Raw genomic sequence first — 26,142 nt, forward strand, 5'->3', positions numbered from 1 at the left:
ACATTACTCCTGTCTCAAGAGCAGTACTACACTACATAGTACATTACTCCTGTATTAAGAGCAGTACTACACTACACAGTACATTACTCCTGTATTAAGAGCAGTACTGCACTACACAGTACATTACTCCTGTATTAAGAGCAGTACTACACTACACAGTACATTACTCCTGTATTAAGAGCAGTACTACACCACACAGTACATTACTCCTGTATTAAGAGCAGTACTACACTACATAGTACATTACTCCTGTCTCAAGAGCAGTACTACACTACACAGTACATTACATAGTACATTACAGTACATTACGTACTACACTACATAGTACATTACTCCTGTCTCAAGAGCAGTACTACACTACATAGTACATTACTCCTGTATTAAGAGCAGTACTACACTACACAGTACATTACTCCTGTATTAAGAGCAGTACTACACTACACAGTACACTACTCCTGTATTAAGAGCAGTACTACACCACACAGTACATTACTCCTGTATTAAGAGCAGTACTACACTACACAGTACATTACTCCTGTATTAAGAGCAGTACTACACCACACAGTACATTACTCCTGTATTAAGAACAGTACTACACTACACAGTACATTACTCCTGTATTAAGAGCAGTACTACACTACACAGTACATTACTCCTGTATTAAGAACAGTACACATTGGTCACATGGTTGTGCTAGCTCACTTAGTAGCATGTCGTTTTGCCAACACAGCAGCCTGGGTTATTATATAGAGTTTTACAGGTAGACACTTTCAGTGACAACTGACTTTAGAATGAACCCAAATAATAATGTTATATAAAGCCAGTGGTCAGTGAGGCACCAAGCTGCCACTGCTGGGCCCTTGAGCAAGGCCCTTCACCCTCTCTGCTCCCCAGGCACGTGAGATATGAGTTTGAGGTATGTAAGATTGGAAATATTATAATTAAAACAAAGGTCAAACTTGCTGTGTTGTTAGAGCACAAATGGAATTAAGACCTCTGATTGGACAAGCACTCCGATATTGACCTTTATTTGTTTTATTTATTTGTTGAGTAAAAGTGAGGGTAACACTTTATCGTAGGGCACTGTTAAGAAGGTTATCCAGATGGCAACAATCATCCAGACAAAATCTGGCACAAATCAAATTCAGATTCTGGCCCAGGTCTATAAAATGAATCTGGCACTGCATCTTTTTGCAAGGTATGATAAAGACACCTGTAAATTTACCTTTCTGTAAAATGACGTTTTTCTATTTTCTATTTCATGAAAAAGTAACAGTACATCTTTTTACTTATTAAAGGCAAAACAGTTATTTGCTATTGAATAAATAGTGAATAGACCTGAAATAAGGTATAAAACATTTCTTATTCCATAAAATCTTCTTGTTGTTAACAATTAAGATCAATATTAATCATAATAAAGAAGATTACAAGGATTAACTTGTATACCACACTGCTGTTTAAACGCCATGCAGGACTTTTATTTTGACAGCTAGTTGCCAGCTGTGACGCCATTGGCTCCTGAGCGGAAGTGGAGCTCTACCGTTTGTTTCTCCTCTCAGCAGAACCTGGATTCTTTACTGCTGTTATACAGGTGGGTTCATGGTAACATATCCACATATTACTGAAGTCATTTAATAATGAAGGAACATCGTGAGGTCGCGTTTTAACCGAGTTTTAACCCAGTGAAAAGGTTGCTAGCTAGGTGCTAACTCTGGCCGTTGGAATGAATGCGTTTGGCTAACTGCTAAGCGGCCCTGCCCCTGAGCTACACGTGGTTCTGTAAGTCTGGATAAACCTATTTTTAAAGTTAGCTCTGTGCTCATTTATCTGATAAAGGCAGGTTTTCTTTAGCAGCTTCGTGTTTTACTTTTCAATAATTGCAAAATAATTGATTTCAGTAATTGTTTTCCCAAAGTATAAAGATGAAAAGGGTGGTGGCGGGGTGTAGACCCATGTACATGGAGCCATGTTGCAGGAACGAAGGTGTGTCCTCTCAGGAGGAACTTTTGATCTCTGTAAATATATTTGAAAACCTTCAGCTGCATTAGTTCATATAGTTCTGCACTCACTTATAGTAACATATACTCATTTACAAAGACCAGCAAATACTCTTAGTAGCCTATATGGCCGAATCATCTGTTTCCAGTTTTTCTTTTTATGACAATAAAACAATTCATGGGTAGAATAAAGTCAGCTACTTTAAAAACGCTACTTTATTTCACTGGACACTGTTCAGTCCTTCTGGTCTGAGCTGCAAGTTATAGCTGTATTGATTTGGACGTTTCAGAACATTTTGTCCGTGTGGTTTTATGACTGATTTGAGTGCAGATTAGGAGATACAGGGTTTTTGCATGATAGTGGATACATTGGTGTTTAAACTGCATTCAGTCGTCGTCATCATCTGCTGTATCTCCTTCTCTCTCTCCCTCTGTAAAAATCTGTACTCCGAATATGAGGCGAGTGTAAAGGCAAACACTGAAACCAAAGTTTAGAATTACAGTATATACACACCCTAAATATGTTTTAGTCCTGTAATAAATATTTAAGAGAAGAGAAGCCGGGGGCTTTATTTCTCCTTTTATGCAGGATATATCTTGAGGTTTGTAACAATAACTTTAAAACTAATTGTTGCTTTTCTTAAATCAGTTGTTGAGAAAAGTTCTAACAAAAAGTGTATATTAGATTCATGATGCAGTTTTAAAGCTCAGAATTGTTCACAGCTCTACTCTTAAAGCTATGGATCCCACTGTCCCCCTAAACTAACCACGTCCTACATCAGAAGACATTGGAGAATGTCAGTCTTTGTGAAAACGGTTGGTGAATAAGGCCAGTTGGTCGTGATATTAGTAATGCATGTTGTGTGTCCAGCATTGGAGTAAAATAAAAGGTATAGGACAGATATAATCTGCCTGTGGTAGATACTGTGTCTTGGATAATGAAAACAGGGAGAATTTTCCTTTTTTATCAAGCAGATTTCTGTAACATTGAACATCCTGTAATGTGAGTATTGGCCATGTAGTCATTGTGTTGATGATGCTGAAATGATGTATCAGTGTGACCAACAAGAAAAAGTCAAATTGAATAGACTGTAGTTCAGACTACAGTGATTCAAAACAACATGGTTCAAAGTACTGTGGTGTGAACAAAGTTCAGCAGTTTTGAGAAATGATTGTACTTCAGATGTTAGTTTAACAATGCATGGTACCATGTTAGTCCAGTGCTAGCATCTCAAGTCAAGTCAAGTGGGTTTATTGTCATTTCAACTACATACAGAGTACACAGTGAAACGAAACAACGTTCCTCCCGGACCATGGTGCAACATAGACAGTGCATACAAGACACAAGTGCAACACAAACAAACAAGTGCGGACAGACAACACAGTACAGACAGAGGATAATAAATAATGACTGTAGTGTGCAAGTTGTGCAATGTGCGATAAATAGAGTCCAGTGAGGTAGTAAAGTTATCAGTGCAAATGCTTGTGCAAAAAATGCTTCCCATGTTATCTGGGATAAATGGTTGGAAAGAGAGAGAGAGGGAGAGAGAGAGAGAGAGAGAGAGAGAGAGAGAGAGAGAGAGAGGGAGGGAGAGTGTAAGATATCAGTTCAGGAGTTGAGTTGTGTTGAGGAGTCTGATGGCTTGGGGGAAGAAGCTGTTGCAGAGTCTGGTCGTGTTGGACCGGATGCTGCGGTACCTTCTTCCTGATGGCAGGAGGGAGAACAGTCTGTGTGAAGGGTGGGTGGAGTCATCCACAATGCTGGTTGCTTTGCGGATGCAGCGGGTGGTGTAAATGTCCATGACGGAGGGGAGAGAGACTCCGATGATCTTCTCAGCTGTCCTCACAATGCGTTGGAGGGACTTGCGGTCAGAGGCTGTGCAGGTCCCAAACCAGGCAGTGATGCAGCTGCTTAGGATGCTCTCTATGGTTCCCCTATAGAAGAGGGTGAGGATGGGTGGAGGGAGACGGGCCTTTCTCAGCTTCCGGAGGAAGTAGAGACGCTGTTGGGCTTTCTTGGCTGTAGAGCTGGTGTTCAGGGACCAGGTGAGGTTCTCCGCTAGGTGGACACCAAGGAACTTGGTGCTCTTAACGATCTCCACAGAGGAGCCGTTGATGTTAAGCGGAGAGTGGTCCGGTCTTGATTTCCTGAAGTCAACAACCATTTCCTTGGTCTTCTCTACATTCCAGTGGAGGTTGTTGACTGTACACCAGTCTGTCAGCTGCTGCACCTCCTCTCTGTATGCTGACTCGTCGCCTTTGATAAAAGGTAAAGGTGCACGTATTCGTCACTGTACAGTGTGGACTGTACAGCGAAATGTGTCCTCCGCATTTAACCCATCTGGTAGTGGCAGCTTGCCGAGCCCGGGAATCGAACCCACAACCCTGTTATCGATATCCCGGCGCTCTAACCGCTGAGCCACCACTGCCCCAGCCACCACCACACCACTTTGCTGATGAGACCCAGCACAGTTGTATCATCGGCGAACTTTATGATGCTGTTAGAACTGTGTTTCGCAACACAGTCATGAGTCAGCAGGGTAAACAGCAGAGGACTTAGTACACTGCCCTGAGGTGCCCCAGTGTTCATGGTGATGGTGCTGGAGCTGCTGTCCCCGAACCGGACTAACTGGGGCCTTCCTGTCAGGAAGTCCAGGATCCAGTTGCAGAGGGGGGTGTTGAGGCCCAGCAGGCTTAACTTCCTCGTGAGGTTCTGTGGGATGATGGTGTTGAATGCTGAACTGAAGTTTGAATGAACAGCATTCTGACGTAGGTGTCCTTCTTCTCCAGGTGGGTAAGGGAGAGATGAAGGGTGGTGGTGATGGCATCGTCCGTGGAGCGGTTGGGACGATATGCAAATTGCAGGGGGTCCAATGAAGAGGGCAGTTGGTTCTTGATGTTCCTCATGACTAACCTCTCGAAGCACTTCATGATGATGGGCATGAGAGCTACGGGACGGTAGTCATTGAGGCAGGACACCGTGGACTTCTTCGGCACGGGGACGATGGTGGTGGTCTTGAGGCACGTTGGGACAGTGGAGCTGCGCAGGGAGACGTTGAAGATGTCCGTGAGAACATCTGTCAACTGGTCTGCACACTCTCTGAGCACTCTGCCGGGGATGTTGTCTGGTCCTGCAGCTTTTCGTGGGTTGACTGCGCAGAGTTTTCCTCACGTCCACTGCAGTCAGGCACAACACCTGCTCGTCCGGCTTGGGTGTGGTCTTTCTCACCAACGTGTTGTTCTGTGCCTCAAACCGTGCATAAAAGTCGTTCAGGGCATCTGGGAGGAAGGCATCACTGTCACAGGACGGTGGCATTGTCCTGTAGTTTATGATTTTCTGTCGTTGAACGGGGAAACACACTCCTGGCCAGTCAAGGAAAACAACCATAGTTGGTGACAAATACTAAGAGCTGTGAAGTAAACCCCAACACCAGGCAGTGACCTCACCAACAACCTCTGCAGGGCTGGGGTGAAGGTATTTTGTTTTGGTTTGAAGAAGACAAGAGTTGAATTGTAGAGGTCATACTACAAGTTTCCAACCAATGAAATGGTTTGTTCACCCCTCCCCCTTTTTGTTTCAATTTAATCACTGGGGGGTCTTTGATCCTTCATGTCTTACATTATTTCTTCTTTTTGGCTCTGCTAATTATGTAATGCTGCTTTGTGACGACAACAGTTGTGAAAAGCGCTGTTAGAAATCCGGCGTCCAGGAGACAGATTCAGGAGTCAGGAGACTGGATCTTCAGTGTTGATGAGTTTATTGATACACACAGAGATGTACAACTCGATCGGTCATGGTCAACCCAGTCTGATTAGGGGTATTTTGAGAGGGCCTTATATACATTGGAAATTGTGGGAGGAGAAAGGTTGATGAAAAGGTGTTTAATGAGGGGTAGGAGGGGGATGAAGGGTAGGTCACTTGGAGTATCAACAGTAGGGGGTGATAGTCATCAGTTTCAGGACTTTGTGGACTGTTGTCTGCAGAACCACCTTCAGATAAACGCTGGAAAGACCAAAGAACTGGTGGTGGATTTCCGCAGGTGCAGACACCCCACTCCATCAGTGAACATCCAGGGTATGAACATCGAGAGTGTGGACTCTTATAAATACCTGGGTGTTCATCTGAACAACAAACTGGACTGGTCAGTCAACACTGCTGCACTCTACAAGAAAGGCCAGAGCAGACTCTACCTGCTGAGGAGATTGAGGTCCTTTGGGGTGCAGGGAGCTCTCCTGAGGACGTTCTTCGACACAGTGGTGGCATCTGCCATCTTTTATGGAGTGGTCTGCTGGGGCAGTAGCATCTCGACGGCAGATAAGAAGAGACTGGACAAACTCATAAAGAGGGCCGGCTCTGTCCTGGGGTGCTTCTTAGACCCAGTGCAGGTGGTGGGAGACAGGAGGATGACAGACAAGCTGGCATCCATGCTGGAGAACAGCTCCCACCCCATGCATGAGACTCTGGCAGCATTGGGCAGCTCCTTTAGTGACCGGCTGCTTCACCCCAAGTGTGTGAAGGAGGGGTATCGCAGGTCCTTCCTTCCTGCTGCCGTCAGACTACACAACCAGCACTGCTCCCAGCGGACCACATACACACACTTAACTACACACACATGTTCATGTTCAGAGAATACTATGTGCAATATCCCATCCCCATGTGCAATTAAGAGTCTTTTGCTGTAAATAATATTGTTGTTGCTTTTTTAATTCTTATTTATATTGTGTTTATAGTGTAAATTATTTATCTAAATTTTTGTAACTGAGTGTCTTGCTGTCCCTTTCTGCTGTTACACTGAGAATTTCCCCACTGTGGGACTAATAAAGGACTATCTTACCTTATCTTATCTTTAAAAAGGGGTAGGAGGTTGGGTGAAGTTGAGGGGGTTGATGGTCATCACACATCAAGGGTCCTCAGTATGACCACTTGATTGTTGTCACCTTATACAAAGAGAGAGAGTGACCACTTTAGGCCGGCAGACGAAGGGTAACAAAAGGTGAGACAAAGGATTAAGATAACCATTTGATAAGTTGAAACCACATGAAAGTAATGTTAGAAAGGACCATATTTTCTCTCAGCGCTATACAAATAAATCTGACTTGACTTAATTTTTTTTACTTGATTGACTTGATTTAATTTTGCCCTAACCTTAGGTTTTCTTTTTTCATTGTTTCTTCCAGAAATTATTGCCGTACTGTTCCAAGTCTTCTTCTGCTCCTAGTGTTGACTTTCCTACTTGGTTGAAACTTAACTTCACAAATACATCAGAAGATTTCACAAAATTTTAAGCTGCTGAAAAAGGGGAAGAACATGGCATCCAAAAAAGTCTCCAGTACTCAAGTATCCTCGCCTCGTAGAAAAATTAAGAAAACTGCGGACAAGAAAACGTATCACTGCTCAGACTGTGGGAAGAGTTTTACTCATCTGAATAATTTTAAAGTACATCAGCGTGTTCACACAGGAGGGAAACCGTATCACTGTTCAGACTGTGGGAAGAGCTTTACTCATCTGAATACTCTTAAAGTACACCAGCGCATTCATACAGGAGAGAAAATGTATCACTGCTCAGACTGTGGGAAGAGTTTTACTCTTCAGAATACTCTCCAACTACACCAGCGCATTCATACAGGAGAGAAACCGTATCACTGCTCAGACTGTGGGAAGAGTTTTACTCATCTGAATACTCTTAAAGTACACCAACATGTTCACACTGGAGAGAAACCGTATCACTGCTCAGACTGTGGGAAGAGTTTTAATCAACAGACTCATCTCAAAACACACCAGCGTGTTCACACAGGAGAGAAACCATATACCTGCTCAGACTGTGGGAAGAGTTTTAATCAAAGCAGTCATCTCAGAACACACCAGCGCATGCATGCAGGAGTGAAACCATATTGCTGCTCAGACTGTGGGAAGAGTTTTAATAATATGAGTCATCTAAGAACACACCAGCGCGTTCACACAGGAGAAAAGCCTTATAATTGTTCAGACTGCGGGAAGAGTTTTAATCAGTCGAGTGCTCTCAAAACACACCAGCTCCTTCACACAAAAGTGAAACCATATCACTGCTCAGACTGTGGGAAGACATTTTCTCAAGAGGGTACTCTTCAACAACACCAGCGCATTCACACAGGAGTGAAGCCGTATTACTGCACAGTGTGTGAGAGGAGCTTCAGGCATGCAGGTACATTTAGGATACACAAGTGCATTAAGAACAGTCACAGAAGTAAGAAGTGACACACCTAAAATCCTGATTTCCAGATTCAAAACCCAGATCTAAAAATGATGTGCAGCAGAAGACTTCGGACCAAGATCATAAAACAGAAGGAACTATGTCCCTTTCACATCAACTGAACTTTCACAACAACTTGTATTGATTTCCACCTTACAGAGAACACCCAACTATGGTCAGAAACAATTCACTTATGTTTTCCCTCCTGCAGACAGTGTTGTTTGTAATGCAAATTGTTATATGCTCTTTGTAACAGGCATGAGGATGTAGCAGTCATTCCTATTTGTTTTGTGTTTTCCTCCCCCTCTTTTTTTTCCTATTGTATTTACTTTTATAAGATATGCCTCATATCCAGGCACTAACAGGTTTTGAAGATATATGTTTACAGTTTTAGCTGAAGAGGGATGGAAATGACCCTCACATGATAATCATATTCTGTATGTTTCATTAAAATTCCATTCTCTAGTGCTTTTACCATTATATATATATATATTTATTTACATATTACATAATTATAGAGATCATATAATAGAGATCTTATTAGCCACGGTAACCACCTTTGGCTCACACAAGGCCTACACATTCCTACTTACAGACCCACCCACACACACGTAACGAAACAAACCTGTAAGTGGTGGTTGTCCTCAAATTTGTTTAGCATCCCTGTCTTTTTCATTTTAATGTCATTTCTAGTTTATGTATGTTTGACCAAATGAAGACGCCTGTCCCTTTGTCTAAAACAGTGGGAACAGAAAGGTTTCCTATTCCCAGTAATGAAAGACCCCATCTCAGTGGGTAATACCAAAGAACATACCAAGTGAATCTAAGCTCTGACTGAAGTTGAGAATCTGGCAGTGCATGTACAGATGTATTAAAAAGAATCATGAGAGAGTGTAAGTTGGACAATGCCTCCCATTCGAAATTAGGATATTTGATATTGCCCCTTTTTCTCTGCTAGAGACAATCTCTTGCAGACAAATAAACATTTAAATTAAATTAGTAACAGAAAGGTCAAGGCTCGAGTTAAATTTTGAGTTGGCTTCAACAACGGAGCTCAAGAAGGAGAAGAGAAGAAGTCTCCTCTGAGAAAAGAAACCAGTTATTTACTGTACTTTAACTTTGTTTACATTTACATTTAAGGCATTTATCAGACGCTCTTCTCCAGAGCGACTTACAAAAGTGCTTTGCTATTTACCAAGAAAAACCTCAGCTAGTCTGAATAGACTAAAAATTCATATACCTCTAAGTTTAGACATTAATAAACACAAAGTCAATAAGGAGACCACTCTGCTATTCACCCAAGTCCTCTCAGAAAAGGAGGGTCTTCAGTCTGGGTTTGAGGACAGTGAGCGTTGGACTCTGCTGTTCGGACACCCAGGGGAAGTTCGTTCCACCACTTCGGTGCAGGACAGTAAAAAGTCTGGACGCTCGTCTTCCGTGGATCTTAAAGGATGGCGGGCCGAGCCGTACTTGAAGCTGGAAGGGCTCTTGGTGCGGATCAGGCGTTTGACCATCGCCATCAAGTACGGAGGGGCTGGCTGGTCCAGTCTTGGCTTTGTAGACCAGAGTCAGGGATCTGAATCTGATGAGGGCAGCAGCTACAGGAAGCTACAGTGAAGAGAGAACGCAGCAGAGGAGGAGCTGAACATGGCTGAACATAGAAACGTTGAAGACGACCCGACCCGCTGTGTTCTGGATCAGCTGCAGGGGTCTGATGGTGAGCAGAGGAAGACCAGCCAGAAGAGAGCTGCAGTGGTCAAGTCTTGAAGTGACGAGAGACTGAATGAGCGCCTGGGCGACTCTCTAGAGAGGAAGGGTGGAATTCTCCGGATGTTGTTCAGACATCTGTTTGTTTGTTTAGTTATCATGTGCACGCCATAGTGTTGTTCGATTTCTTGAAGTATCGACCGGCCAATTGAACCTTTAAGCAAGTCTAAATGACATGGTCATGTTCTGCCTAAGGAAGACTCAAGCAGCCATGATGCTCCTCCTGAATAAAACCTGTGAGTCCTGCTCTACAACACAAGATCACTTCCCAGCTGGGCTGAAGCAGGGAATGTATGCTTGGAAGTGTGACAGCATTTCTCAGGGCCCCCTTCTACCGGCTACAAGCTGCAGCAAAAGTAAGCAGGATGCGAGTGTTCAGACACCTCAAAGCCTAGTCTTGTCTGGACCTTTCACCTAACGCTGACCTACGGGACCATCCTCAAAGCCCCAGACCCTCCAGATCCAGACATCATCAAATCCAACAGTCAGTGTATTTTTCCAAACAGCTCACCTTAATTCTCTAACCACAATCTCATGGATAAGATTCCTGTGGGATGAGTGTTGTTACACTGAACTCATATCTACATCCAATGCTTTGAACCTGAAATGATCTCTCTCATCATTACGTGTCAGTGTTCTTGTTACTACACTTATTGTTTATATTGTGTATATTGTAAATGTACTACTTTTTGTACCAATGCTTATATTGCATACACTTCTGTGCTTCTTCAAGATGATATGCAACTACACTACACTTGTGTGCTTTATTTTATAATAAAATGTACATTGAAAAATCTAGTCTGTCACAACATATATCTAATTATATTTTAGTGTACTAAAATATAAAAGAATAAAAAGAATACTTAAATATGGATTAAATATGAACACCTTTTTAATTATTTTAAGTTATATTTATGTAATACACAAGTGTGCTTTTCTGTTTTAAACTGGAATAGCTTGTGTTGCAGTGTAGATTAAGTTCACTTAACTATTCATTATCACAAATATATACTTTTACTTACTACATATTTAGATTACTTTTTGTATAGAAATAAGAAGTCAAGCATTGTGAATGTCAAACAAGCAAATTTATTTCAATGAATTCACTCAGTTTAAACAAAGGCATTGAACAAAGTAAATGCATTTTGCCAACACTCAAAGATTAAAGCTTTAAAGAAAAATGATAAAATAAGGAATAAACCCTTTTTAGTGTTTTTAATGTTTAATCTGTACGTTATCACTTTGTCTTTTAGCTTCGTCCATCTGTCATCTTGGTCCTGTCGGCCATTCTACAGTCCTGTCTGCACACCCTCTATCTGTCAGTTTAGTCTTGTAGTCAGTTACTAACCATGGCCATAGTCTTTGTACTTTCTACTCTTGCCAAAAAAGAACATTTGAGTTTAATATAAAAAGACTTAGAAAGGAACAGAAATGCATATACAGTTGTGAAAAAGAAAGTACACCATTTTTTAATCCTATAGTTTTATATATCAGTACATAACAAAACACATCTGGTGTTTAGCAGGTCTTAAAATTAGGTAAATACGACTTCAGATGAACAACTCCACATGGCCAATTACGCCAATATTTACACCATTATACATCATTATTTATTTAACAACACTATATCAGATCAACTAGAACAGAATGAGCTATTATAAATGCTTTATTGCATTTTTAATTAATTATTTTATTTTCTTTTATCAGATGAGCTTTAAACTGCTAAAACAAGTTCAGACTGAGCTTTGATTACAAACTCTACAAAAAATGCCCCATACACAGGCATAAACACACATATACACAAGTCCTAAATAAATACATACATACATATATGTTACCATTATCCTCTGAAAGGGGCTCAAGATAGGTCAAGCTCTTCTTGTTGACAACAGAGAAAGGCACACTGTCTAATCCCTCACATGGTGTATCATATGCATGTACAAGAATGAGCTAAAACATTATGTATTATGCATATCTGCCTAATAGGCTGTTGGTCCTTTGTGTGCTTCTAAAACAGCTCACTATACAGGACCTCTGAAGGTGGTAGGTGCATTCAGGCGCAAAAAGGTTCACTGAGACTGGCTAGTCTGAATAAATGATGTGGTCGACCAAATGTGGTCAACTATTTTAAGATTTTGGTATTCATTTCTGAAATTTGATAGTCAGTATTTCTATTTTGTCAATATGTGTTCTTTTTTGTACGACTGTGAGGGACGATGCACCTGAGGTTTTCACTCACCTTTACACCTGTGTAATGTGACCTGACAGTAAAGTGATTTGATTTGATCTGGTGTTGGTTTGATCGGTCTGTTGAACACTACTACTGGCTGCATCTCAAATGGTTCCCTACTCCCTACATAGCGCACAATAATTTTGGCTTCTTCATCCTATCGTGGACTATTTGTCCAATATAAAAGTGTAAACACGCAGCTGAATCCTAAATTGCACTGCTAGTTACAACCACCTAGAGGGAGCTGTTCTGGAAGCACACAAGGGACCAACAGCATATTTGGCAGATGGTCATAATATTGCTCATTGTTCTATATGCTCGAAACACCATTTAAGAGATTATACATATATAATGTAGTGCATCCCAAGGACACTAGGTGGAGACGCCTTTTTCTTGCATCAGCAAGAACTTGACACATAAAAGGTAAAGGTGCAGGTATTTGTCACTGTACAGCAAAACATATCATCCGCATTTAACCCATCTGTGGTAGTACACACACACAGCAAAGAGGGTAAAGGGCCTTGCTCAAGGACCCAACAGTGGCAGCTTGCCAAGCCCAGGAATCGAACCCACAACCCTGTTATCGATATCCCGGCTGAGCCCGGCTGAGCCACCACTGCCCCACTGGCCCTTTGTGTTTTTGATTTTGGACTTGCGTACATGTGTGTGTGTTTCTGCCTGTGTAGGGGCAGTTGTTGAGTTGGAGTGTACTGATGGTAGTGGGGGGGTGGGGGGGGTACTTTTTGTGCTTGTCATTCTGAAACATCTGATAAAATGAAAATCATTATTAAGTAATTGCAAGTGCACTTATTTTAAATCGTTTTTAAAAACGTTTAACTGTGCTTACATTCATCTTAACGGATGTTCAGTCATGGGTCAGGTGGACTGGTGTTAACACAATAAACTGGGTTAATGTAAGACATAACTGCTTCACAGGGCTCAGTGCTTTATTATTTACTGGCTGTTTAGTATTAGATAAAACAAAATAGAATTCAGAGCAGAAAAAGGACAGATCATTATTTAGAACAGTTTATGCAGGTCCTCAGATACAGACTGACCTTCCATTTGACTTAATTTAATAAAACTAGATTCTAGAATGAAATAACTGCACATAATAAAACATGTAAATCAGCATATAATACTACACTGATCTGTATGTTGAGGGAAAGCATATAATGTAAGTTCACTAAAATCTACATTGAGATATTTTTAGAGCACAATTAGATTTTAGCAGCATCAGGGATTTTTAAATAAAATAATTTCACATACAGTATCACTTAATTTAAACATTTTAGTGTAAACTAAAAACATATATCTTTAAACACATTCTGGGGCATATTTTGTACCCTTTAAGCTCACCCCTGTTCCAAATGAGCTCACAGCAATAGACTTTATTAAAGGGTTGTTGGGTTATTTGTACCCACAGCAATACTAAAGTAACACCTGAAACTGAACACCTTTCTAATGAATGCATTCAGCTACTTTAAGCTTCACCCACTGCTGACACAGATGTGCAAATGCACACACAGCTTGTCTAGTCCCTGTAGAGAAGAAGTACTGCCAATAGAATAGGACTCTCTGGAGCAGATCAACATCATGACCCTATCGGCTCCATGCTGCCTAATAATGCCAGGCGTGGGCTAGAGGGGTATAAAGCCCCCCAGCATTGAGGAGCTGTGGAGCAGTGGAAGAGCTGTGCTCTCTGGAATGATGGTGGTGGAGCTCCATCCAGTACTTTTGGGACGAGTTGGGGGATGAGGTGGGGTGGTGATTATCCAACATCTTAACCTCAATAATGTTCTTGTCACTGCATGCAATCAAATCCTCACACAAATACTCCAAAATCTAGTAGAAATCCTTCTTTGGACAGTAGAATGTAAAATGTAGCCTTAATGATTAATAAATTAAATCAGTATTATATATACACACATTCAAATCATTAATATATCTAATTTCTATCTCTAATTTCTAACTAGAGAAAGCTATATTAAGGAAAAATTGAAGGTTTAAATAAATGTGATTTTTTTAAATAGATATTGGATGAATGATAAAGACAAACAACTTTGTGTAAATAACAAGCATTTATTAACACAAACAACTCAACACCTATAACACCATCAGTCAGTATATTTACAGTATCTTACATCCAGATCATTAGGTGTTAGTGAAGAGAGACTACATGCAAAGAGAAGGTTTAAGTCGCTGTGCTCACAGATATGAGTTTGCAGGGTCTAACAGTTACTGGTTCTTTCAGAAAGAAAAACTTTGCAAAACACCTTAAAAATGCATTACCCGTCAAGACAATGGGTTCTTTATCTAAACTATGCCCAGATGTTAAAGTTTAGTCTCCGTCTGTAGTTGTCGTGCTCAGCTGAATTGAATGAAGCAAAAAGTCCAGGTACTGCTTCTGGAAATGCTTATCCTTCTAGCTACCGGTCCAGGAAAAGTTTTTCCACAGTTACAAGTAAAAGAAATGTATACTTTGCTGTTGTTCAGGTCGTGACCTCCCATTGAAAGTTAGACTTGAAGAAATTTCTACTCCAAGCTGATCGACCTTCAGCAGATTGTAACTCTGCTTTAGTAAGTAGTTCAGTCCTCAGCTCTGCAATCGACTGGAGGATAGAATCATTTACATTTATGGCATTTAGCAGACACTCTTATCCAGAGCAACTTACAAGGTTCTTGTATTACAGAGGAGGGCCAATGTAGTTTTAGGAGTCTTGCCCAAGAACGCTATTGGTGTAGCACAGCAGAGTCACCCAGACTGGAAATCGAACCCCAGTCTCCCACATGGTGTGGTAGCTCACTGGCAGGTAGTGGTGTTATCTGTTGCGTCACACCAACCACTAATCATGCAGCATTAACATCTGGCTTAGTCCTGGAGTTAGCACGTTAGGTATACTTCTCAAGCTACATACAGCTCCGCTCTAGAGTTCATCACCATATTTTGTTTTATAAATATGCTTCAAAACCAAACCCCACCCCCCCCTAAACAATTTTCTTTTAAACTCGGTTGGGACCTGAAATGATTTTCGGAATCACTTCCTTGAACGCATGAGAGTTTTCTCACACTCTGGCTTCTCTTATGCGTGAGTGAGCTTGTGTAATTGGAAAGCGCTTTCTTGCAAAAATCTCCTCCCACACTCTGAGCAACGATACGTTTTCACTCCGGTGTGAATGCGCTGGTGTGTTCTGAGAGCACTCTTATTATTAAACCTCTTCTCACAGTCTGAGCAGTGATATGGCTTCTCTCCTGTGTGAATCCGTTGATGTACTTTGAGAGCACTCTGATTAGTAAAACTCTTCTCACAGCCTGAGCAGCGAAATGGTTTCTCTCCTGTGTGAACACGCTGGTGTGTTTTGAGAGCACTCGGCTGATTAAAACTCTTCCCGCAGTCTGAACAGTTATATGGCTTCTCTCCTGTGTGAATGCGCTGGTGTGTTTTGAGAGCACTGTGATTATTAAAACTCTTCCCACAGTCTGAGCAGTAATATGGTTTCACACCTGTGTGAAGGCGCTGATGTACTTTGAGATGACTTGTTTGATTAAAACTCTTCCCACAGTCTGTGCAGTAATATGGTTTCACCCCTGTGTGAACACGCTGGTGTGTTTTAAGATGGGTCTGTTGATTAAAACTTTTCCCACAGACTGAGCAGTGAAATGGTTTCTCTCCTTTGTGAATGCGCTTGTGTATTTTAAGAGTATTTAAATGAGCAAAACTCTTCCCACAGTCTGAGCAGTGGTACAATTTCATTCCTGTGTGAATGAGCTGGTGTACTTGGAGAGTATGCAAATGAGCAAAGCTTTTTCCACAGTCTGAACAGTGATGTGGCTTCTCTCCTGTGTGAATGAGCTGGTGTGAGGTGAGATTACTCTGTGTAGTAAAACTCTTTCCACAGTCTGAGCAGTAATGTGGTTTCTCTCCTGTGTGAATGCGCTGGTGTATGTGGAGAGAAGTTCGTTGAATAAAACTCTTCCCACAGTCTGAGCAGCGATGTGGCCTCTCTCCTGTGTGAATGCGCTGGTGTGTGCGGAGATGACTCTGTGCTGTAAAACTCTTCCCACACTCTGAGCAGTGGTGAGTTTTCTTCCTGTCAGTACTTCTCTGCATTTTTCTACGAGGTGTGGGAGAGGACACTCGCTGAGTATTGGAGATTTTTCTGGATGCCATGTTCTTCCTCCTATTCTGCAGCTTAATGTCTGTGAAATTGTGATGTTTATTTCAATCAGCCAGAAAAGTCGACACTAGGAGCAGGAGAAGACTTGGAACAGGACGGCACTTGATTCTGGAAGAAACAAAAATAAAAGGGTCAATGCAAAATAAAAAAAGAATCCTATATTGGGGTGAGAAAAGGTGCTATCTTGTAGTCTGGGGCTCTAAATTTCACCTTCTTTAAACACTGAATTGAGATACCTTCACCCCTACCCTGTGGGTCACTGACTGTTGTTTTTGGGGTTTACTTCACAGCTCTTTGTAATCTACTACTGTTGTTGTTTTTATTGCCTGACCTGTCTGATGTCTGGTTGTTGGTACATCAGTGGTTTCTATTTCAAGACATTTCCAACTGTTGCACTGGTTATGCCCAATGCTGATCCAAAGATTTCATCTTCCCACAGATTCATAGCTTTTGTTCCAGGCAATAACTACAAACCAAACCAAGACTAGACATTCACAGTTATACATAATTAATAAAAATCGGTGAAGGGCACACCTAGACAACTGGAAACATCTGTGACATGACATTTCAATATTTCTGCTCACGTAAAGAAAGAGTGGGCAATTTCCAAGCTGTTTTAAACATAAAGATTAGGGCTGGGGGATATGGTAAAAAAAATACTACATGAGGATATTTAATGACATTTTTCACAATATACAACATTTATTATGACTAAATTCATCAGTAGTGACGGATTCTTAAAAACTACTATTCTGATACTTTCTTGTACTGAGTACAGTGATTTTTATTCAACATCTGCTGCACTTCATCTAAGTGTAATTACACTGTTTGTAATGAAACTGAAATTGATTGCTGTTTATTAAGGTAAGGTGGGCACGTATTTGTCACTGTCACTGTACAGCGAAATGTGTCCTCCGCATTTAACCCATCTGTGGTAGTGAACACACACACACACACACACACTAGTGAGTACACACACACACCCAGAGCAGTGGGCAGCCAACTCCAGCGCCCGGGGAGCAGAGAGGGTAAAGGGCCTTGCTCAAGGGCCCAAGCCCAGGAATCGAACCCACAACCCTGTTATCGATAACCCGGCGCTCTAACCGCAGAGCCACCACTGCCCCAGCACTAACAATATCCATGTTGTGCTTAGAAATGTATATTATGATAAAATGTACTACAATATGATAAAATATCGTCTTATTGCCCAGCTCTACAAAAAGATGTAAATATCAGCCAATATCATCTCACCGTTACTTACTGTCAAACTCAAATGTCTTTAGTGAAACAGGCTTAAGCATCAGCTCACTTTTCTCCACTTCTGTATTTCTATTATGGTGTCCTTAATTGTGTGCCTGTAACGCTTTATGAAACACAAATGTGAGGTGGTGGGTGTGGCGCAACAGGTAACACCACAACCGGCCAGTGAGCTACAACACCATGTAGAAGACCAGGGTTCGATTCCCAGTCTGGGTGACTATACTGCGCTACACCAATAAGAGTCCTTGGGCAAGACTCCTAACACTACATTGGTCCTCCTCTGTAGTTTGACTACTGTAACTTCTGGATAAGAGCGTCTGCTAAATGCCGTAAAGTAAATGCTCTCACTCAGGAACCACAGACATGTGGCCAATCTCTACCCTAACATAGAAATATTGTCTTAAGGTATGTGTAAGCATTTTATTCACATCCCTCAAGTTCTCAGTGTGCTGGATAGGAAAAACACAAGTATGGACTCCAACACTGTTATGGTGCAGCACAACAAATAACACCACTAGCTGCCACTGAGCTACCACACCATGTAGGAGGCAGGGGTTCGATTCCCGGTCTGGGTGACTGTGCTGCGCTACACCAATAAGAGTCCCTGGGTAAGACTCCTAACACTGCACTGACCCTCCTCTGTAATACCAGTAACCTTGTAAGTCCCTCTGGATAAGAGCGTCAGCTAAATGCCATAAATGTAAAAGTATAAATCACCCATCATCTCCTAATCTATCAGCCACTGACCAGAAACCCTGTCCCACACTAAACACCTCTCATTCTGCTCTGCAATGAACTGCTGTGACACACATATGAATGTAATTATGTGTAATTATAATGTCATATAATCTACTGTACAGTTTTATAAGGGCTTTACACACAGTCAGAAACACATGACAGCTCTACTGTTAGCATGAAGGAGTTTCTAAACAATAGCATCAGAATAACACTTTAACACTTTGACCCAGGTGAGTCCACCCTGGTTTGTAATGAAGGTAGACCCTCCTCCTCCTCCTCATCTCCCCTCTGTATCCAGCTCAGGTGCTCCTCTCTCCACAGCCAGGAGATTAACTGACCATTCCTAAAGTAATACGGTTGATTAATCCCCCTTTTCTACATCTTAAAGATGAGCCAAACACAAAATACACTGACTTACAGAGAGACAGGAGAGCAGGACCTGAGAAAACACCAGGTTTGATCTCCAACCCGAACTGAAGCAGCACCTCCACATCAACCAGCCCCAGTGTGTTACACCGCCTCCGTCCCCAGCGGAACTACCCCGCTGCTCCTCAGTTCCACTCGCCTCCAACGGTAACACGCATTGTAGTCGCCCTGCCAGGGCTGTTATTTTGAATACAGTGCAAGATTAGTAAGTCATTTTTTACATTAAATCAAATTAATAACACATTATAAAATAACAAAAAGTTCAGTTAAAATAAAAAAGTTTAGAATTTTTTTGTTCTTCATCAATGTTAAAGATTGAACACAAAAGATCAAATTTATATATATATATATATATATATATATATATATATATATATATATATATAAAAGAAAATGGTGAAGGGATTTTTAATATTCTACATTTGTGAATAAAATATTTTCCTAAAATAACAGCATAATTAAAAATGTACAGTGGTTCTCATTAATGCCACTCAGGTAGGTGAATTAGAAAGTGGCCAGGTAAGTGTTTATGTGTTACTGCTCGATTTAACCCATCCAACCAAACCAATCATTCTGCCATTTCTTGCATGGAGTGGGAAATTAAGAAAGTAATTTACTGTCCCACGTATAGTCTGCAATCGTAGATGTTCAAAAGGACCAGACCCTAAAGCATCATTATTAATGAAATAATTACTGAAAATCCCCTCAGTTCACTGTGTCTCTGTGTCTCTGTGGGCTAAACCTAATGAATTCATTGCTTTTATGAATCTCCCCCAGGCTTTAACTACTGCCGCTACTCTGGCCAGTGGCAGGCTCTTCTCCAGCTTCTAAAAAGCATCTCTCTTTTCTGCTTATTACAGTCTATCATCCTCCCGGACCTTACACAGATTTACTAAGAGCGTCTGCTAAATGCCATAAATGTAAATGTAGTTATCTCTAATAATATATTATATAATGATAAGACTTTGATTATTGGAGATTGTAATATTCACTTTAAGAAGACTCAGGACCCCCTTAGAACTGAGTGATCTAAATCAGTCTTAGATGCCTTGGGATTCATTCTAAATGTTATAGATGTAACTCACAGATGCAAACATACACTAGACCTAGTTCTGACCCTGGGTATTGAAACAGAGCCTGACTCAGCCTGACTCCATCTCAGACCACTATCTAATCATGTTTGGTGTAGTCTTAAACCAGGATATCCACCTGCTGCCTCACTTTATTACCAAACATACCATAACAACCTTTCAGATTTAACCATCTCCTGCCCATCTCCTCCTACAGATCTCCAGCATGGAATAGATGATCTGCTGTCTGTGCTCTGCTCTAATCTTCACAATGTTGCGCCAATTAAGATCAAACAAATTAAAGAGGAATAGCGCCTTAGTATAACGACCATATGAAAACTCTGAAACAGAGAACTCGTAGCTATGAACATCAGTTGTGACTTACAGAACCTCTACGGCTTGAATGGCATCCTAGTCATGCACAATTATTAAAGCCATATCATCCTATATTATTACATATAATAATAACAAAAACAACCCCAGATTTCTTTTTAATACTGTGACCAAACTCACCAGCAGTCACAGGCTAACTAACTCAGCCATTCCTGCTAGCATTAGCAGTAATTACGATAAAATAAAATTATGATAAAATTAAAAACATTCGACTAAAAAAACACTGCAGCGAATGTTGATGAAGTACTGAAGTATTTCCATCAGATTACTGAAAAGGACCTGGTTAGCATTATTAGCTCGTCAAAGTCATCCTCATGTGTACTAGATCCTGTTCCAACACAGTTGTTCAAACAGGTTCTGCCTAGGGTTATAGAATCAGGACCAATCCCTCATCTGCAATAATAAGAATCGGAAGTCCAGATTGGAATTTGCAAAGAAATACTGAGATTTGCATGTAGATTTCCACTGCAGATTGCAGATTGCAGGCTTGCATGGCTGCTTCTGGAATGGGCGCATTCATCTTTTTGCTGATGTAACTCATGATTGTTGCAGCTGAATGAATTCAGAAGTCTACATAAACATGGTTTCTTTGTCTGTATTAAAGTTTATTGAAGTTAAAACTTTGCGTAAAAGTTTGCACATCTGTTGAGACACATGTTGAGAGTCTGAATCGAATTACTGGATTATTTTTTTTCCTCAGACATAACAATTGTTTTTGTTTTGTGTGCATTGACTTTAGGTTTTCTTTATTCTTTGTTTCTTCCCTCAATTACCATCAGTACAACCATCAGTACACTCCAACTCAACAACTGCCATTTACACAGGCAGAAACACACATGTACGCAAGTCCAAAATAAAAAACACAAAGGACCAGAGATGTGTCAAGTTCTTGTTGATGAAAGAAAAAGGCGTCTCCACCTAGTGTCCTTGGGATGCACTACATTATATATGTATAATCTCTTAAATGGTGTTTCGAGCATATAGAACAATGAGCAATATTATGACCATCTGCCAGATATGCTGTTGGTCCCTTATGTGCTTCCAGAACAGCTCCCTCTACAAGACCTCTGAAGGTGGTAGATGACCTCTGCTCTAACGCTTTCCAAAATTTCTTGCGATGATTGTGGTGTTCTATTTAATTGCACAGGAGGCTGGATTGCAATCAATTCGGACACTGTCTGTTGTTTTTGCCTGTATATCATTCTTTACTATGAACAGTTGAATCCAGCCACATATTGGCCAACTGTCGAGTCACACCAAGACAAACACTATGCTGGTACTCTGGAATGAAGCCATTAATCATCTGGCACTTTTCTAACCTGGTTGTAAGCATGGTTGTAATGGTTGTAATGCTCTGAATCAGATCTGAGAAGGGGTTCTGGTCTTCTGAAGTGATAGGGACCTCCACCTGTGTGACAGCAAAAATCACAGCCATACAAGCCATTGAATTGTTTGCTGTTCCGGAGAATTGGTTGGGCAAAGAAGTCTGAGCCACATATAAGTGCAAACACCTTGGACTGCCCACCGTTCTATTTGATACCATCTTTTTCTAGAGATAAGAGTTCATTTAGGAGAGTGTGCAAATTTTTTTTATCCAAATCATACATGGCATACAAATGTTACTTTTTCTAAATTTAGGCTGTAGTTCAATGATCTGGCAATGAACTGGACACACCTGCTAACTAGAGCTTTTGAAAATGGGAATTCCATCAAGGTTCAATCCACATCATTTTTACCCAGTCTCTTCATTTTCTGTACTCTTCTCCACCATCATTCAGAACATCGTCAGAATATCGTTACCATAAAGGGGTGTACTGGTTCAGCAATAACTCAGCAAGGTGTCCCAGCCGAACATTGCCCAAAGCATCACGCAGGTCGGCATGCTGCACTTTTTCAGCTATTTGAGCTACTAGCGCTCATCTTGTGACGTAAAACAGATTGTAAAATGGCCTGAAGCAAAATGGCATCAGAGAATGAGACAAAGTCTGTAAAGTTTAAGACAACTGCATTTTCAAAAAGGACAAAACAGGATGAAATGGTAAAGCATGGGTAAAGAAATACCTACCGCCCAAATACTATAAAGTCATCATTTTGGAATTACAGTTATGTGAAAAACAGTGCACCCACTTTCAATTCTATGGATTTACATATCTGGTCCCAGTCCTAAAATTAGGTAATGAAACACCTGATGAACAACACACAAAAGATTCCATCGTCTCATTATTTAACAGAAATTAAGCCAAAATGGAAAAGCCATGCGTATGAAACTAAATACATCCCATGAATCAATTGCTAGTAGAACCACCCTAAGGAGCAATCACCAGAAGTAATCGTTCAGTCTGACAGCTTTCTGGAGGATTCTATCCCACTCTTATTTATAACGTTGCTTCTGTTCATTGAGGTTTGTGGGCATTCTTTCATGCAGTTCCAGAAGTCTCTGCAAACTTTAGCTGTGCTGCCATGCTCTTTTTAGAAAGAGGAGGCATACATGTTCAGTCGTTTTGTAACTGCATTCATTAACTTTGTGAATGTTTAACAAGCTAACGGAGGCCTATAGAGGCAGAGATGTAGCTTTTTTTTAACTAATTCTATTTAAGTTTGCTGAAGGTGTACAAAAAAATTTATAAATTAAAAACCAGTACTTGTACGTTGTATTTAAACTTAATTACAAGTACAATATTTAAGTTGTACATAATACACACATATATATAGTTGCCATATTAAATATGGTTTTTAAATATACTCAAATACTGTTTTCTTTTACATGGGTGGTGCTTATGTTGGAGTAAACAGAGTTAATCTAACACACATCTGCACATGAGGCTCAGTGTGGGGTACTGTTTGCTATATGAAGCATCAGGCTTGTGGATTAACAGGGCAATATTTCACACGTAATAAAGAAGACACTCTAGATGCTTATAATGTGTAAATTTGTATTCTGTGCATTTCTTGTCTCTCTCCAATAGGAATAGAAAAATGAAGGATCTGTCTTCAGAATACAGTTTATTCAGGTCATTATGTAAACACAACTTCCAGTTAATGATTAGCTTAATTTATGTTTTTTATTTAATAATGAAAGAACAAGAAAATCATCATATATCATCCATATCATACAAATACATACATAAATGATGCATAGAGCATGAGTGATTACATATTTTCTCTTAATTATTTTTTGTAATTTAAAAAGACAGGCATCTTTGAAGCTGAACATTCTGGGTGTGTTTGCCAGGTTTTTTTAGCTCATAGGCTTACAAAAATACTATAAAAAAAATGTATGTCCAAATGTTTGTAGACACTCCTTCTAATGAATGCATTCAGCTACTTCAATTTGTACCCACTGCTGACACAGACGTACAAATACGCATACACAGCTCGTATAGTTCCTGTAGAGAAGTACTGCCACTCTATAAAGCCCCCCAGCATTGAGCTGTGGAGCAGTGGAAGAACTGTGTTCTCTGATTTGATGGTGGTGCTCCATTCAATACTTTTGGGATGAGTTGGAGAGTTGGGAATGATATAGGGTGGAGATCATCCAACACCCTGACCACACTAACACTTCTGTGGCTGAGTGCAATCAGATCCTCACAGCAATGCTCCTCCAAAATGTAGTGGAAAGTCTTCTTCTCTGGACAGTAGAGACAGTCACTCCAACAAAAGCAGGATCAACTCTTTAATACCCTTGATTAGTGTATTTGAAAAGGAAACCATAGTCCTACTGAATGACAGCTGAAATCCCAACAAAAAAATGACAAGTCAAGGTTTAAAAAGGAAAGGATTTGAAAATTATTTCAGCAAAAAAAGTAAATAATATCAACAGATCAACGAAAAGCAAGGCCAGGGGGTGAGAGCGCAGCAATTCATTATATTAAAATCAAAGATATCTTTGTCATTAAAGTGTATTAAAACTGAATACTACTACTATCTAAATATAAAAGCACTGGATGAAATATATCAGCATGGTTATGTCAGCAGTGTCTAATGAATATCTAGTTGTCAAGCTCTGGTGGCCATGAAAGACTCCATTGTAGTGGCTCCAACAGCTTCACACAGCAAAAAATCTTTAGGTGCCTTAAATTCTCAGAAAAAGTGAAAGACTGTCTCGATTTAAAAAAGAAACAGTATTGATTTTTAATTAATAGTTTAAATGTAAAGATTGGTGGTAAATTTGGTCCTCATTTTGTGTTTTCCCACAAAATCAAAATCAAGCCTAGTGCACGGCGATGACTAGAGTGACAAGTGTTTAAATAATTGACATTAAATAGCTGCTTCCATTTGAAACAAACAAACAAACCGCTACATTCGAGTCCACCCTCCTATTTTGTTTTAAAAATATGTTTCAGAAATTTTTCCTTTGTAATAGGTTAACCATCATTTTTAGATCTGGGTTTTGAATCTGGAAATCAGGATTTTAGGTGTGTCACTTCTTACTTCTGTGACTGTTCTTAATGCACTTGTGTATCCTAAATGTACTTGCATGCCTGAAGCTCCTCTCACACACTGTGCAGGAATACGGCTTCGCTCCTGTGTGAATGCGCTGGTGTTGTTGAAGAGTACCCTCTTGAGAAAATGTCTTCCCACAGTCTGAGCAGTGATATGGTTTCACTTTTGTGTGAAGGAGCTGGTGTGTTTTGAGAGCATTCAGCTGATTAAAACTCTTCCCGCAGTCTGAACAATTATAAGGCTTCTCTCCTGTGTGAATGCGCTGGTGTGTTTTGAGAGAACTGCTATTATTAAAACTCTTCCCACAGTCTGAGCAGCAATATGGTTTCACTCCTGCATGTATGCGCTGGTGTGTTCTGAGATGACTGCTTTGATTAAAAGTCTTCCCACAGTCTGAGCAGGTATATGGTTTCTCTCCTGTGTGAACACGCTGGTGTGTTTTAAGATGAGTCTGTTGATTAAAACTCTTCCCACAGTCTGAGCAGTGATACGGTTTCTCTCCAGTGTGAACGTGTTGGTGTACTTTAAGAGTACTCAGATGAGTAAAACTCTTCCCACAGTCTGAGCAGTGATACGGTTTCTCTCCTGTATGAATGCGCTGGTGTAGTTGGAGAGTTTGCTGAAGAGTAAAACTCTTCCCACAGTCTGAGCAGTGATACGGTTTCTCTCCTGTATGAATGCGCTGGTGTAGTTTGAGAGCATTCTGTTGAGTAAAACTCTTCCCACAGTCTGAGCAGTGATACAGTTTCTCTCCAGTGTGAAGGCGCTGATGTACTTTGAGATTTTTCAGACGAGTAAAGCTCTTCCCACAGTCAGAGCAGTGAAACGGTTTCTCTCCTGTGTGAACATGCTGATGGTTGTCTGTCATTTTCTGTTTTTTTCTGCGAGGCAAGGATATTTTTTTTGCATTGGAGAGTTTTCTGGGTGCCATGTTCTTCCCCTTTTTCAGCAGCTTTACGTCTTTGTGAACTTCTGATTGTGCGTATTTGTGAAGAATCGGAACAGTATGGCAATTATTTCTGGAAGAAACAAAAAAGAAAACCTAAGGTCAATGCAACATTAAGGAGAATCCTAGTCTAGGGTGGAAATGCAAGTTATTGAATTGTGGTGGTGGTGGGGGGGTGTAAAATAAACCATTTTATTGGTTGGTAACTTGTGGTATGACCTCTATATTTTTACTCTCATCTTCCACGTATTTGTCACCAACTACTGATATTCTTCAGCAAAACCTGTTTCAGTCGGTCAGTGATTTGAGACTGGGATGGAGGTTCACCTACCAACAGGACAATGACCCGAAGCACACTGCTAAGTGAGTGGTTTAAGGGGAAAAGTATAAATGTATGTGAAAGTCAAAGCACAGACCTTAATCCAATTGAGAATCTGTGGTCAGACTTGAAGAGACTTCATAA

At 40.6% G+C, this 26,142-nt stretch overlaps 2 protein-coding genes across 2 annotated transcripts in view; one reads left to right on the forward strand and one right to left on the reverse strand.

Moving 5' to 3' along the window:
* The first annotated feature begins 1,510 nt into the window (after positions 1 to 1,510).
* On the forward strand, positions 1,511 to 10,748 carry LOC140555888 (uncharacterized). The gene is made up of 2 exons (XM_072679227.1): positions 1,511 to 1,591; positions 7,176 to 10,748. Exon 2 carries the CDS (start codon positions 7,306 to 7,308, stop codon positions 8,230 to 8,232), a length of 927 nt encoding a protein of 308 aa, XP_072535328.1. The 5' UTR covers positions 1,511 to 1,591; positions 7,176 to 7,305; the 3' UTR covers positions 8,233 to 10,748.
* A 3,589-nt stretch (positions 10,749 to 14,337) lies between these two features.
* Positions 14,338 to 26,142, reverse strand: part of LOC140555808 (uncharacterized) — a 34,978-nt gene continuing 23,173 nt past the window's right edge. Inside the window, exons 5-6 of the mRNA XM_072679126.1 lie at positions 24,722 to 25,775; positions 14,338 to 16,449 (exon numbers count right to left, since the gene is read on the reverse strand). Of these exons, the coding sequence (XP_072535227.1) occupies positions 15,308 to 16,449; positions 24,722 to 25,775 (2,196 nt within the window). The 3' untranslated portion in view covers positions 14,338 to 15,307. The remainder of the gene's footprint in view (positions 16,450 to 24,721; positions 25,776 to 26,142) is intronic.

Source organism: Salminus brasiliensis, chromosome 5, assembly GCF_030463535.1.
Source record: "Salminus brasiliensis chromosome 5, fSalBra1.hap2, whole genome shotgun sequence".
In the NCBI taxonomy this organism is placed as follows: domain Eukaryota; kingdom Metazoa; phylum Chordata; class Actinopteri; order Characiformes; family Bryconidae; genus Salminus; species Salminus brasiliensis.